This window comes from Physeter macrocephalus, chromosome 4 (genome assembly GCF_002837175.3).
Source record: "Physeter macrocephalus isolate SW-GA chromosome 4, ASM283717v5, whole genome shotgun sequence".
Taxonomy (NCBI): Eukaryota; Metazoa; Chordata; class Mammalia; order Artiodactyla; family Physeteridae; genus Physeter; species Physeter macrocephalus.
The window spans coordinates 137,223,915-137,237,957 of record NC_041217.1 but is presented as its reverse complement, the minus strand read 5'-3'; the positions used below and the strand labels follow the sequence as shown (position 1 = coordinate 137,237,957).

The 14,043-nt window shown below is 41.5% G+C and overlaps 2 protein-coding genes across 2 annotated transcripts in view; one reads left to right on the top strand and one right to left on the bottom strand.

Moving 5' to 3' along the window:
• LOC129392023 (translation initiation factor IF-2-like) overlaps positions 1–3,345 on the bottom strand; it is a 10,501-nt gene extending 7,156 nt beyond the window's left edge. The window contains exon 1 of the mRNA XM_055083912.1: positions 3,007–3,345. Coding sequence (XP_054939887.1) covers positions 3,007–3,345 — 339 coding nt within the window. The remainder of the gene's footprint in view (positions 1–3,006) is intronic.
• Positions 3,257–14,043, top strand: part of USP24 (ubiquitin specific peptidase 24) — a 159,433-nt gene continuing 148,646 nt past the window's right edge. The window contains exon 1 of the mRNA XM_024119918.3: positions 3,257–3,667. Coding sequence (XP_023975686.1) covers positions 3,344–3,667 — 324 coding nt within the window. The 5' untranslated portion in view covers positions 3,257–3,343. The remainder of the gene's footprint in view (positions 3,668–14,043) is intronic.

Genomic DNA, 14,043 nt, shown 5'->3' with positions numbered 1-14,043 from the left:
GAGTCTGTCATACAGAGTGAAGTAAGACAGAAAGAGAAAAACAAATACCATATGCTAACACATATATATGGAATCTAAAAAAAAAGAAAAAATGGTTATGAAGAACCTAGGGGCAGGAGAGGAATAAAGATGCAGATGTAGAGAATGGACTTGAGGACACAGGGAGGGGGAAGGGTAAGCTGGGACGAAGTGAGAGAGTGGAATGGACTTATATATACAGCCAAATGTAAAATAGGTAGCTAGTGGGAAGCCGCTGCAGAGCACAGGGAGATCAGCTCAGTGCTCTGTGACCACCTAGAGGAGTGGATAGGGAGGGTGAAAGGGAGATGCAAGAGGGAGGAGATATGGGGATATATGTATATGTATAGCTGATTCACTTTGTTATAAAGCGGAAACTAACACACCATTGTAAAGCAATTATACTCCGATAAAGATGTTAAAAAAATAAAAACTTAATAGATAAAAAAAAAGGACAGTCCAATATACCTCTCTTCTAGACCAAGTTATTTCTTTTTCTTCTAAAAGCTTCTAAATAAGGATAAATGTGAATTAAATATTTATTTTGGAGGGGTCCTTTAACATTTTTAAGATTCTACTGCAATAAAAATAAAAATGTAAGTGAAGGCATGAATATTCATACCACAGTCCCCTCTCCTGCTATCCCAATTCAACAGAGTTTAAAGTGCTCACTTGCTTTCTTACATGCAAAAAAGTGTGATTATACTACTCACATCCTCAAATGACACTTTGGCTTTTCAGTCACTCCAGGATCTGGTTCAAAAATGGCCTTCCTTTTTTTTTTTGTAGCCTTCTGTGGCTCCTTTCCAGTTTTTATCACAGACTGTTTTTCTCTGCTTCCTCTTCTCAGCTCAGCACAGTTTCCTCTGTCACGTTCTATAAACCTGCCACTGTTGATGAGTCTTTTTATGTGCCATCTGAATCGGTCGGCCCCGTCTCATTACCTCTTGAGTTCTATTTTGAATTTCAGAGGCAAACACTTTTTTCTTTACCTGCTACTTTCTCTTCCCTTATAACTGATTTCTTAATTTGGTCACTGAATTAACTCTTTAAACACAGTGCAAAATTGAATGTCATCACTTTGCCATCATCAAATTTTATCTACTTTGTTTAGAGTTGCATCACCAGTGCCAAGAAGAGTACCTGGCACCTGACAAATACTAAGTACATATTTGTTGAAAAAATTAAATACCTTGGCAGGTACTCTATGACAGGTTGCTTATGTTGATTTAGATTACTTTTGTTCTTCATATGCTACAGATAAATATCTAAAATGTCATTGAGGACCTAGAAGTGCATAACACTTAATAAAATTTTATTTTAACATACACATTGTGACCTGATCCAATTATAGGCATTCTTTCTTAGCAGGTTCTTTTTTGTTGTTGTTCAGAAATGTAAGAAGAGAGGAGTTTTGTTATTTTAATTAACAAGTTACGGGACTTTACTTCCTTTGCATATTAGTCCTAGTCTTTGGTCTATAATCTAGTCTTTAATCAATACAACAAATACAGTTACTTCATTTAAATGTAAACAGCAGTGATAAATTCACCCTGTAAATCAAATTGCTGGTGTTTATAAATGTATGTAGCAAGTACTAGGCAAGAAGGGCTCATGGTCCAGGGAAAAGGATGCTAACAGAGAGAGTACAGACAAAATTTCTGGGTACTGTCCCTAATTTAAGATTTGGGGAAAAGGGGGATTTTAGTGAGTGCCTGGTTGGCAACAGGAGGGATTTGACGGTATGAGAAAGGTTAGATGGTGGACTTCAGGGTTCAGGAAGGAACCAGGGTAAGGGTAACAGGAGATGAAGTGAGATATGGAAAAAGCATCAGGATCTTGGGAGACGGTGGGGAAAGAACTTGGGAGAAGCAAGAATAAAAGGAAATTGAAGGCGGGAAATAGCAAGGACCAGGGCTTAGATGCTAGTCAGTGGACTAAAGATACGGCCCCTGTGCGCTAATGCTAAAAGTGGAAAAAGAAAGCAAAGAAAGCAGGCCTTTGAAGGGGAAGAGGAATGCTCAAAGGGGGAAACCAACAGGGGTGCGGTCCCCTCCCACAAAGGGCATAAAAAAGAGGGAGGGCAGTCCTCCCTCAAAAGGCAGAACAAAGACGGAATTCTGAGCCAAAGGGTGCAGTAGAATGTGGGTGGGTGGATGAGCATCAGGAGGGAAGTAGAGGTCCAAGGTGTTCGAATGAGTCAGAGCCTGAAGGAGGGTGATGCAGTCAGGAGTTTTTGGAGGTTTTCACAGACAGCACTGGCATCTGGAGTTCCGGTTGTAAAAATATGTTTCGGACTCTCAGGGGATTTTTGCATGAGTTTGGTAGAGTCCAGTCAAGTTGGCTGGGGGTAGGTGGTGGTCAGTCAATGCTGGAAGGAAAATTCAAGGAGGGCTGGGAATTCACTTCAATCAGTTTAGGGTGATTTCAGCGAAAGTTAGAGGAATTTAGGTCAAGAGTATGTGGGGGGTGCATTTCAGCCTGGGTGGGCTGGTTTGCCTGCTTTGGGCATGAATTTAAGTGGGCGCTGAAGGGTATGTCAGGCAGCGTGGCTGGAGGATTTCCTTCAGGACCGCGGTGCAAGTCAGGCCAGGTTTGGGGTGGGTTACAGTAGCCGCCGAGAGCACTGCGTTTAGGCTGGGGTGCGTTCCGGGCCGCGCTGGGGCGAGCAAGTCCGGGCGCTGGAGTCCGGCGGGGACTCCGGCGAGGTTAGGGGGAAACCGCCTTCAGCGCCGGGCAGGATCGCCAGCTCGGGGACTTCGGGGACGTTCCGCGCAGCGCGTTGAACTTTGCTCCCGCCCCTCCCGCGGGAACCTGTTGCTGGAGGAATAGGCGGGCGGCGGCGGCGACGGCGGAGAACCCTTCCTCGCCTCCGCCCGGGCCTTACAGCGTCCCTTTCACCCTAGAGACGCAACGCGGCGCAGCCCCTCCCTTACCGCCTCTATTAAAAAAAGAAAGAAAGAAAGAAAAATCACCCCCCAACCTCACCCGTGACCGGCGGGCCCCGAGGCCTCTCGTACGGCTTCCGGGAGCGGAGGCGCGGCCCCGCGGGCCGGAGGAGGCGGAGGCGGAGGAGGAGGCCAACATGGCGGCGCGCAGGGCTGGGCCGGGCCGCCGCAGCGCCTGAGCCCTCCACCGCCGTCGCTCGGCTCGGGGCGCCCACCCCCGCGCCCACCCTGGCCCGGCGGCCGCGGAGCGCGCAGCGCAGGAGTGCAGGGGCCCGCCCGGGCGCGGGGACGGCGCGGAAGCAGCGCCGCGCGGCCCGCCAGGCCCCGGACCCGCAGCTTCGCAGCCCACCGGCTGGCGCGGCCCGGAGGCCCGAGCCATGGAATCGGAGGAGGAGCAGCACATGACCACGCTGCTGTGCATGGGCTTCTCGGACCCTGCCACCATCCGCAAGGCCCTGCGCCTGGCCAAGAATGACATCAACGAGGCCGTGGCACTGCTCACCAACGAGCGGCCGGGCCTCGACTACGGCGGCTACGAACCCATGGACAGCGGCGGCGGCCCCAGCCCCGGGCCCGGCGGGAGCTCGCGGGGCGACGGCGGCGGTGACGGCGGCGGCGGAGGCCCTTCCCGCGGCGGCAGCACCGGAGGCGGCGGCGGCTTCGACCCCCCGCCCGCCTACCACGAGGTGGTGGACGCCGAGGTGAGGAGGGCCGACCCATGACCCCTGCGGGAGAGGCCAGCGGGCTGGAGTTCCCTGGGGAGGGGACACACCCCACTGGGCTTGGAGTGCGGAGGGCTTTTGAGGCGGGGGAGGTGCGGAGAGAGGGGGAATGGAACACCGAGCTCTTTGGGATGGAGGTCACCGGACTGGGGGCAAGTGGGGAGAAGGGCCCATGGGGAGGGGCTGAATGGGGAATAAGGGCTGCAGGGCAGGGCTGCGCGGCAGCGTGAGTAGGAGGTCTCTGGGCTTTGAGCTGAGCTCACTAACGGGGCAGGCCCGGGTCGGGGATGGGGAGGAGGGCCCAAGGCCGGCCTCCGAGGTGGGGAGAGCCAGACACATTGACCTGGAGTGTGTGATGAGGAGGATGCTTGTATCAGGGGGTGAGAAATGGGGTCCTAGGAGATTAGGCGAGGGCCCGAGATTTCGCGGCCCAGGGTTTCAGTGAAGGAGTGGGGATGCACCAGGTTCAGAGTCAGAGAAAAAGTGGGATGGGCCAGCCAGAGTAGCGGCTTTGCTAGGGTCAGGAATGAGGTTAGGAATGGGGTTTGGGTTTTAGCCAAGGACCAGAAAGAGAGGAGATTGGTCAGGGTCTAAAATGAAAAGGGACTGGGCAGAGGCCAGGAATGACAAGAATTGATAGGAAGTGGGGAGGGGGCTCAGCTGCAATAACGTCTGGGGGGGGGACGTCGTTGATAAGGTCAGATATTAAAGCCACGGGGATTAGACTGAGAGGTTAGAGATAAGAGGACAGGGCAGGAGTCAAAGCTGAGGAGGGGCTAGGCAGTGATGGGACTGGAGTTGGAGGATGAAGCTGGGACCAAGTCTGGGTAAGCAGAGTACTGGTCATCGATTAAGTCAGAAATGAGGGAAGGCTAGACTTGAGAAAGGGATTGGAGCAATACTGAGGGTGCTATGTAGAGGGACAGGGACAGGGTGGGAGATAAGGGGACTGGAGAAGTCTGTTAAGGAGAAAGAGGGCCGTCTAGGCGAATGGGTTTGATCAGAAATCTCAAATCTGGGTGGAGATGATTCCTTTTTGTTTTAGTTAGGGATGTGAGCAAAGAACACTGGGGGAGGGTGCAGAAAACAGACTTTACCTCTGATTTTTTAAAAGCATCAACCAGAAGTAACAGTGCTTGTGAATAATTACTTTGCAGAAAAATGGCAGCTCATGGTACGAGTTTTGGTGCGATTCACTGCTTAGTACATTTCAAGGGTCCAGTAGAGCAGGCTGGCCTACTCTAGTGCTTTGGGTTTTTTAGTAGAGATGTGAATTTGGATAATTCTTAATGAAGCTAAGCCTCCTGATAGAATTTTCTCCTAAATGTTCTATCATTTTAGTTATATTCTTTTGCAGCAGTTCCTTGGGCTGAAGTATTTTGGGAAAGAAGGTGGCACTTCAAAAAGCCAGATTTCTTCACAAGATCTCTTTGGTTTCCAGACTTCCACACACTTGGTTGATTGCCCTCTGTTACCTAGTAACTCAGCTAGATCATTGACTAGTATATGGCAGTAAAGGTTTTAATTTGTCCTAGTTTGGGAAAAAATTCTCATGTATTTAAATAACTGTACCTAAGTCACTTTAAGAAATGAGCTTCTCTTTGCAAGGCCCCGTCACTCCTCTCCTTGTTCCTTCTAGTGTTTTTGTTTTTGTTTTTTTAAAATAAATTTATTTATTTATTTTTGGCTGAGTTTGGTCTTCATTGCTGCTCGCCATCTTTCTCTAGTTGCTGCAGTGGGGGCTACTCTTTGTTGCTGTGCACGGACTTCTCATTGCGGTGGCTTCTCTTGTTGCAGAGCACAGGCTCTAGGCACGCGGGCTTCAGTAGTTGTGGCACACATGCTCAGTAGTTGTGGCTCACGGGCTCTAGAGTGCAGGCTCAGTAGTTGTGGCGCACGGGCTTAGTTGTTCCGCGGCATGTGGGATCTTCCCGGACCAGGGATCGAACCGGTGTCCCCTGCATTGGCAGGCGGATTCTTAACCACTGCGCCAGCAGGGAAGCCCCCTTCCTTCTAGTTTTGACCCAGTTTTGAAATCAAGAAGAAAGTCATTGCTTATTCTGAAGATGCTTGTATGACCCTACAAAGTTCAGTGTATCCTCATTTTGTGAAAAATTTTACTCTTTTTTTTCTTTTGTCACACCTTTTAATTTCCTAGAATTGCAAAATCAAAATAAATTATAATGCTTGGTGGTACTTTAACATTAGTTGTACTGCCTGTACATTTAAATACTAAGAATTGGGACTGGCTTCTTTGCACATGAATGACAGGCTGAGGAGTTTGCTTTAACGTAAAATCCAGAGAATCTATGACTTTCTGAAGAATCGTGTCAAGTTTTCATTTCCTCTTGACCTGTGGATTTGGCTGCACCATTAAATTTTGAGAGTTCACTAGGGGCTGGTTACTGAGGCTGCTTTACCCAGAAGAGTATTGGCAAGGATACAGGAAGACACTTTCCTGGCACACTGGAGCCTGGTGAGAATGTTTAACCCCGTTTTTGCCTCTGTAGTTTTACAAATCTTCTTGCATGCCATCTGTGCACCTTGTTGGTCATCCTTTTGCTGTAGACAGTGGGAACCTGAGGCATTTGATCTTGGGAAATAGGGAGAAGTGCTAAACATGGTTGAGCATCTACAGTGTGTCAGGCACTATGTTAGGTGCTTTATACATTTTATTTAATCCCCAGTGAGATAGTTAATAAGATCACCATTTTAGAGCTGTGTTTGGCTAGTGGCAAAGTCTGGATTTGAACCTGTTCTCCCTGACTTCCAGGACAGTGTGCTTTTCATTCTACTCAACTCATGGTTTTAGGATTGAATTCATTTTAAGATAAGGAAAAATAAAGAGGGAAAAAGACAAATTTGGAGGCTCCTGTACAAGTCTAGGAATGATGTGGCTGGCAGTTGCTGCATCAAGGCATTTGGGACAGGATAATGGGTAGAATGAAAGGAGAATCATAGATTTTTAAAGCAGAAGACTTTAGAAATTCATGATTAGTTTGGCTCCCTTGTTTTACAAGTGCAGCCTTGCAGGCCCCAAAGGGGAAGTGACATGTCCCCATAGAGCTAGTTAATGGAAGAGATGGAACTAGACCCCAGGCCCATGCACTGCAAGTCCAGTGTACTTTCTCCCTACCAGCGGCCTGCCTTTCAAATGAAAAGGGGACAGGACACAGTAATGGGTTGAAGCAAAGGGAAGTATAATAAACAGTGTGAAGATTGCCAGCTCTTGTGTAATCTACTTGTTTTATTTCTAAAAAATTAGTACCTTGTTTGAAAATTTCTATTTGCCCCATAGGAAATTTCAGTTTCAGTGTCCTCTTAAAAATGTTTGGGAATATACAGATTAAAATCTAATTGTTAAAAAAGAAAAAATGATTACATTTATTTTATATTTGTCATTTGGGGACAGGAATGATCCTCTTATTTGGTAAACATTTGATGCCTTCCAGGTCCTGGGGCTGGGAATAGAGTGCTGAACAGAACGTTCTGGTGGATCTTAGTGCAAGCCATTCATTTTGCAAGAAATTACTTCCCACGGTCATGTAGTTAGGTAAACCAGTTTAGTAATTTGGGCCCATGCTATAATTAGTATTTGGTTTAAAAATTAAAATTTGGAAAGTAAAAGACGTTAACTTCTGGTTCAGTAGCAGCAAGGAGAATGCAGATAAAAAAGACCCAGATATCTAGCAGAACACATAAAACTGCACAGAAGGCCACTTTTTAAATATCCTCCAGTGAAGTAAAGGTATTGCTTTGCAGAAAGTTGTGTTTGGTTGTTATTAGTATTGTTGGATGTAGATGTATATGTAATTCTTGGTCTCTGGGTCTGGACGGGACTTTGAAAAGTTATCCAGTTTTGATTTTGAATAGCATTACTTCAAACCCTTTCCACGGCAGGTAGGAGTCTGTTCTATTATTAGAGAGTAAGATCTCACAGCTGCTCTAAAAAACTTATCCAAATGTTTAACACCCCCCACTGTCAGAATTCTTCAGTGTTTCTTATATGGCTGTCAACCCCCCTGGCCACTACTCAGGGCATGCCTCCTGGTTCTGCCCTCCACAGAGCTGGAAGAGAGTTGGTCCTTTAAGAATTGTGATCCTATCCAGAGAGTTAGTAGAATTTAGAACCAGGAAGGTTCTAAATTGTAGGCACCTTTTAAAATTTAACAGTTGTGAAATATACCTTATTTGTTATTAAGGCTCCTTCTTTTGTCTTTAGAAAATACAAAAATGGAATTTTTTTTAAATAAATAAATAAATTTATGTATTTATTTATGGCTGTGTTGGGTCTTCATTGCTACGCGCAGGCTTTCTCTAGTTGTGGCGAGTGGGGCTACTCTTCATTGTGGTGCATGGGCTTCTCATTGTGGTGGCTTCTCTTGTTGCGGAGCACGGGCTCTAGGTGCGCGGGCTTCAGTAGTTGTGACTCACGGGCTCTAGAGCACAGGCTCAGTAGTTGTGGCATATGCGCTTAGCTGCTCCATGGCATGTGGGATCTTCCCAGACCAGGGATCGAACCCATGTCCCTTGCATTGGCAGGCAGATTCTTAATCACTGCGCCACCAGGGAAGTCCCTAAAATGGAATTTTTTTGCAAGGAGATTTTAATTAACAGCTAGAAATACCTTCCTCAGTGTCTAGTTCTGTGATAATTAATATTCCTAGAAGTGACATTTAATGCTGTGATCTCACCAATATTGTGAACTGCTTGTTTTGTTCCTGTTGTATTGTGGATAGTCTTTCTGGAAGTATTTTGTCAGGCGTGTTTGCAAGATTTCATTGTTATTTTGTTAAGACCCCCAAAGTTGGTCCTGCTAGAGTATATATAAATCACATTACTTTGTAACTCCTTAACTCATTTCTGCCTCCTTTTTTCCTTTTGGTATTAGGTGGGTAGTTATACATGAATTAAAGTTGTAATACATTATATATACAATATGTAATATGTTACATGATATATTAAGGTTTATATTAAAATTCATGCCCCATTTTCCCTGAAATACACAATCCTAGCTCATTTGATATAGAGTAAATATCAAATAAGTAAATTTTAGTTATTATTTGTGGTTTGAATACATGACTCCTGGTTTCTGATTTACTGTGATTTGTTAAATTAGAAAAAGTAGAATCTATTTAAAAGTTTTAGAGTTAAAAAATTATTCCAAAAATCAGTTGAAGGTAAATGAAAAATAGGGAATCTGAAAGATTAATTTTGAAATAAGAATTTCTTTATAATCTAGAATATATGTATCTCCTTTGTGAATGAGGCTTATGAGTTCATCTGACAGCTGGTTCTCACCTTGTAATTACCTGGCCATTTGCTATTAGAATGCATGTAATTTGGCATGAAGGAAGTACCTATTGTGTGTCAGTGAGTGTGTATTCTAGTGAAATCATAGTAGTTAGTGACAGCTTTATACAACATAATAATGCTGTTAGCTTAAAATTTGAAACCAATTACAATATTAGAAAAGTAAATGTTGTAATGTTTTAACAATTTGAGGAAAGAGTTTCAACTGTAATACGACCCAAATAGCAGACATTGGTGTACTACACATCTTTGTACTTACTGCTCAAATATCATATAATATTGATATTATTTGAATTTGAGTGCAAACATGAAAAATTTTTACTTTTAATAGAGCTATTATATTTAGAAAGATTTAGTTCACTAATACTTTTCATGTCTGGAGTTCAGTTTTCCAGGAAATTTTTCTCATTTGGAACACCAGAGAGAAGTAAGAAGTAAAATACATAGATTAAACCAGTTCAGAACACCCCCATACATTTAATGCACTCAAGATCATGCATTTCATTCATTTGTGTTTTAACTTGTTTTTTAAAAAACATAGTTCAAGTAAGTTTTAATATTAGGTTTCCTATCAAATTAGAAGTGTTTTGTAGTAGTCCAAGCATGAGGTGATGAGCTGTTGGTGGCAAATGCATTTGACAGTAGTGAGAAGTGACAAGTAGCCAGGGGTAAAGGAGGGGACAGGAAAACTTTAAAAACAAAGCAGGCTCACCCGTTTGTATAGGGCGAGATGTGAAACAGCTTTATGTGCTACATGCCCCTGAGAGGCTGTTTTTACTGATGCCACACTCAAGAAAAGGTTACAGTATGTTCTGTTTAAGAAAGGTCAGGAATGTGTAATACATTTTACCAAGGTTTTCATTTAAAAAAAAAATGGAAGAAGAAGAAAGTTGGACACATAAAGAAATAAGCTTTCAGGTACCTGGAAAATTCAGATACGAGGGACATTTCAGTCTGAGACTTCTACCTCGTGGAGGCATTGCTAAGTAAGTTGTGCCTCATTTTCAAGAGTAGATGTTTTTTTCTCGCCTTCCTTCTAGGGCGTTTTAGTTTCTTTTTTAAGTTTGTATTTCTGATTCTCATTGTTATCATAGGAATTTTTATTATTCAGTATTGAAATATTTTTCAGTCACAGTTGAGTCGTAAAAATTTTTTGTTAAGCTCATGTTAGTAATAGGTGACAGTAGATTTGGTTTATTTTTATTTGTTCTGAAGAAAAGAGCTAACACAATTAAGTTGATATTTCATTCTGATAATCTTTCCAGAAATTGAAATGCTTTAGCCATGAAGCAGAGGTGTGTGGAATCTTTTTCTAGAGCTAAGTTGAAGATTTTATTTTTCTTCTTAGAAATAAGTAATACCCTAGGTGCCCACCAAAGTCTTTTCACTTCTTAAGTTCTAGCACACAGTTCTCTTTCCTGTAGTGTCTTAGTCAGTTATGTGCATTGTAAAATTCAATTGACAGCATTGATATGCTTTCACTTAGGTTTAAGATGTTTATGTTAGAAATATTTTATTTAAAAAAAGTAAATATGATACATTCTTTATCAGTAGGCTTCCAAAATGGTTTCTGAAATTAAAATCTTTTCCAGAAAGATTTGTCGGTCAGACATTCTGTTGCCAAGGTTTTTCAACTTCTTCTTTGTGTTCTTTTAGAATCCAGCTTTTCATAAACAGGTCAGCATTTTTTGGCTTTTTTTCCCTCTTTCCATTTCTCTTATATTGGCAATTTTTGTTGAAAATTGAATTGCTTTGTGAAACTTACAGTTGGAAGCCTACAGTGTAGCATTTTGGTAGCAATTTAAAATAAATTTCAGATCCTAAAAAATATGAAGGTATTCCATACTGCCCATGGCAACACCATCTGTCAATTATTTAATTTATTCTAGACTCCTTACTCTCTCTTCTTATCAAATAGCCTGTTAATTCTAATCCTAAATATCTCTCCTGCCCCTTATGTCTATTTCTTCTGTTACTGCTTTGGTTTTGTTCTTGTGTCTTTCTTACCGTTTCTCTGTGCCACTTACTGGTGCCAGAATGATCTTTGTAAAATGCAAATTTTAGTTATGGGATAACCTCGCTTAAAAATGTTTGGTGGTTCCTTATTTACTGTAGGTAAGATCTAAACTCCTTTCTTTCAAGATCTCTATACTTATCCATCCCATCTTACCTCCTGCGTTCCGGTGCCATGCTCTCCCTTGCAGTTCAGGGGCCATCTGTTCCCTCACACTCACCCCTGAACCCCAGTATCCATCTGCCTGGCTAACATGGATTCATTCTTCAAGTTACCTCAAATGCCATTCCTCCTCAAGGCACACTTGTCTCACACGGCCACATTCTCCCACTGCATTCTGTATGTACACCAAGTATAGCAGTGATCATGTTTTAGTTAATAAAGAGATGAGTTTACGTATATGTATCTGTTTCCATTGGACTTGAGGAGCAGGATTATTTCTTTCTATCTCTGTGTCCTAGGATCCCTGGCTCACAGAGTTTGTTGGATAGATAACTAAATGAATGGATGGAAAGAACACCTTAAGTGAAATTAAAAGTCAAATGGTATTTGAAAGAGTATTGAACCAGGAACTTGGGAGACTGTACATTTCTCTTCAGGGTTCTGTTGATTGCCAGCTATAGTATTGGGCAAGTCAGTTTGCCTCTCTCAGCCTCAGTTGTCTCACCTATGAAATGGGCATCTTGCACTAGATCTATGGTTAAATTTTTTCATTCTTTCACCTCTTCGAGAAATTTAAAGCTATGAGGCCTTTCAGAAAACAGCACATGTAAATATACACACTTGGTTTTTTAAATAAACTTGTGCTAAAACACTAATGCTGTTATTTTTGGGTGATAGGACATACAGGTAATTCTCTTTTTTTCTGAATTAAAAAAATTAGTGAGTTTTTAAAAAGTATATAAACTTTATTAAATGAAGACGAACCAAAACCATTAAAAATAAAAATAGCTTTTAAAAAATAGACTAAAGTATTTCATGATTCTTAGGAAAATTTTGCCTAGACTCCAAAATTATTTTAAAACTTTGCTACTGAGGAAAATTAAATATAGAAAGATTTAATTCGTGTTTTATCTAACTGAAATACAGAAAAAAGTATACTGCTTCCTAACATATAATTGGGAACATTTTTTTAAATCTAGATTTTATATTTGATTATCTACTTATTAGATAGTTTCTAATTAGCTCTAGTTATAAGAAAACTGGCTTGGAAGATGTGGCTCAGCAGGACTTTTCAATTTTGAGTCATGTCTTGAGTTTTAATGGAGCTTCTGTTTAGTTGCTTTTCCTGCCTTTCTCCTTTTCTTTATGCTCCCCCCCTGCCCTCGCCTAATATCTCAGAGCATTTTGCCTTGTTGATTGTTTTTAGGACTTTTCTTATCTATGACTCCCTGTGTGTTTGGATTGGCCTTTAGGTTACCTACCAGCATTTAAAGACTATCCAAGATCTACGACTGTGTTTTGGAAACAGCGGTCTTTAGAGCACAGTTTTTTTGTTTTGTTTTATTTTGCTTTGCCAAAGGGATGGAATAGAGATGCACACCTGGCCAACAAGGTCTTCCCTTGTCACCTCTCTTTTCTGTGACCTGTAACACTGTTACTCATGATTGTTGGGCTGTTGGTGGGCTCCAGACTCAATCTTATCTGCTGTTTTCAAGAAACATTCCGCTCACTTGACTCTTTCTGTCATTTGCATACCTTAATGTACTCTTTCATGTGTATTTACACATTTATTTTTAAGAGGGCGAGACTGCTATTTCCAGTATTTTTATTAAATGGAAAATAAAGAGTTCTCAGAAGAAAAACTCTAGATTTACGTTAAATAATGATACAAATCAAATTCCAATGATAAAAACAGGCATTACACCAAAAATGTCAGAGCAGCCAGACAGTTAATAGCCCATTTAACAAAACACTTAAACATACCTTCATTCAATAGGTTTTTATTGAGCACTGACTCTGTGCTAGGCACTGAGCTAGACACTGGGAATACAGTGGTGAACCAATCACACATAGTTCCTTCTCTGTTCCAGTTTCAAGGCTGGTGGATTTCTTATGCTCTATGTCCAATAGATTATAATGTGATAATTAAGTAAATTAAGGCCTTGAAGAGTTGTGGGTTAAGTGTGAAGAGATTAGATCTATCAAAAGCATTTGAGTAGTGCCTCAAGAATTTTTTTGTGATGTAATTTGATCTATAGTGGTATCCATTGCCAGGAAAGCAAGTGATATTGTTTTTTCAAATGATACTTCTTTAGTGCCATGGAATGTACAGAATTTGTATTTGCTTACTTGTTGAATGTTTAATATTAGTAGGTTAATGATTCTCTCAACTAGTATCTCTTTTAAGAATGATGCTAATTATTTCAACTAAATGTCATTACTTTTGGTCCTAAAATCATGAAGATGTATTTTTTTCCCAGAAAAGAGAAATTGTCCTAGGCAATTTTTTAGGCTAAAAATCTCTTATGATTGTTGATAATACCCCCAAAAAAGGATGTTTTAAAGCTGGAGGAATGTTGTTGATTTTATAAAGACTTAATGATGGTGGCAGTAACAGTAACTCTAAATGAAAAACCTGTCTGGTGTTAATCACATTAGGAACCCTTAGTTTATTACCAAATTGTGTGTGTGTGTGTTTAGTTTTATGTTGGAGTGGACTGTCTTTACTAAAATACTGTAATACTTTTAAAATGTTAGTAATTTTCATTTTGTAAGATTTCCGTCTCATGATGTCTGCTTCATTTGAAGTGTTTTGGTGAGTTACAGTAGCAACAGATCATTCTGTATTTCACAAGTTTATATATCATATTTGTTTTTGAGAAAATGTCAGTTGTCTATTAAGCAATCAGTATTCTCGGTGTTGAAGTTACACCAGGCAAAAAAATGTTTGTGTAATATATAAAATTTGTACCATAAAAAACAATTGGTTCATGATATGTGATATACATATATATGTGTATATACATATATATATACATATATACATACATATATACTGACATCTGTAGAGAATAACAAGCGAGTC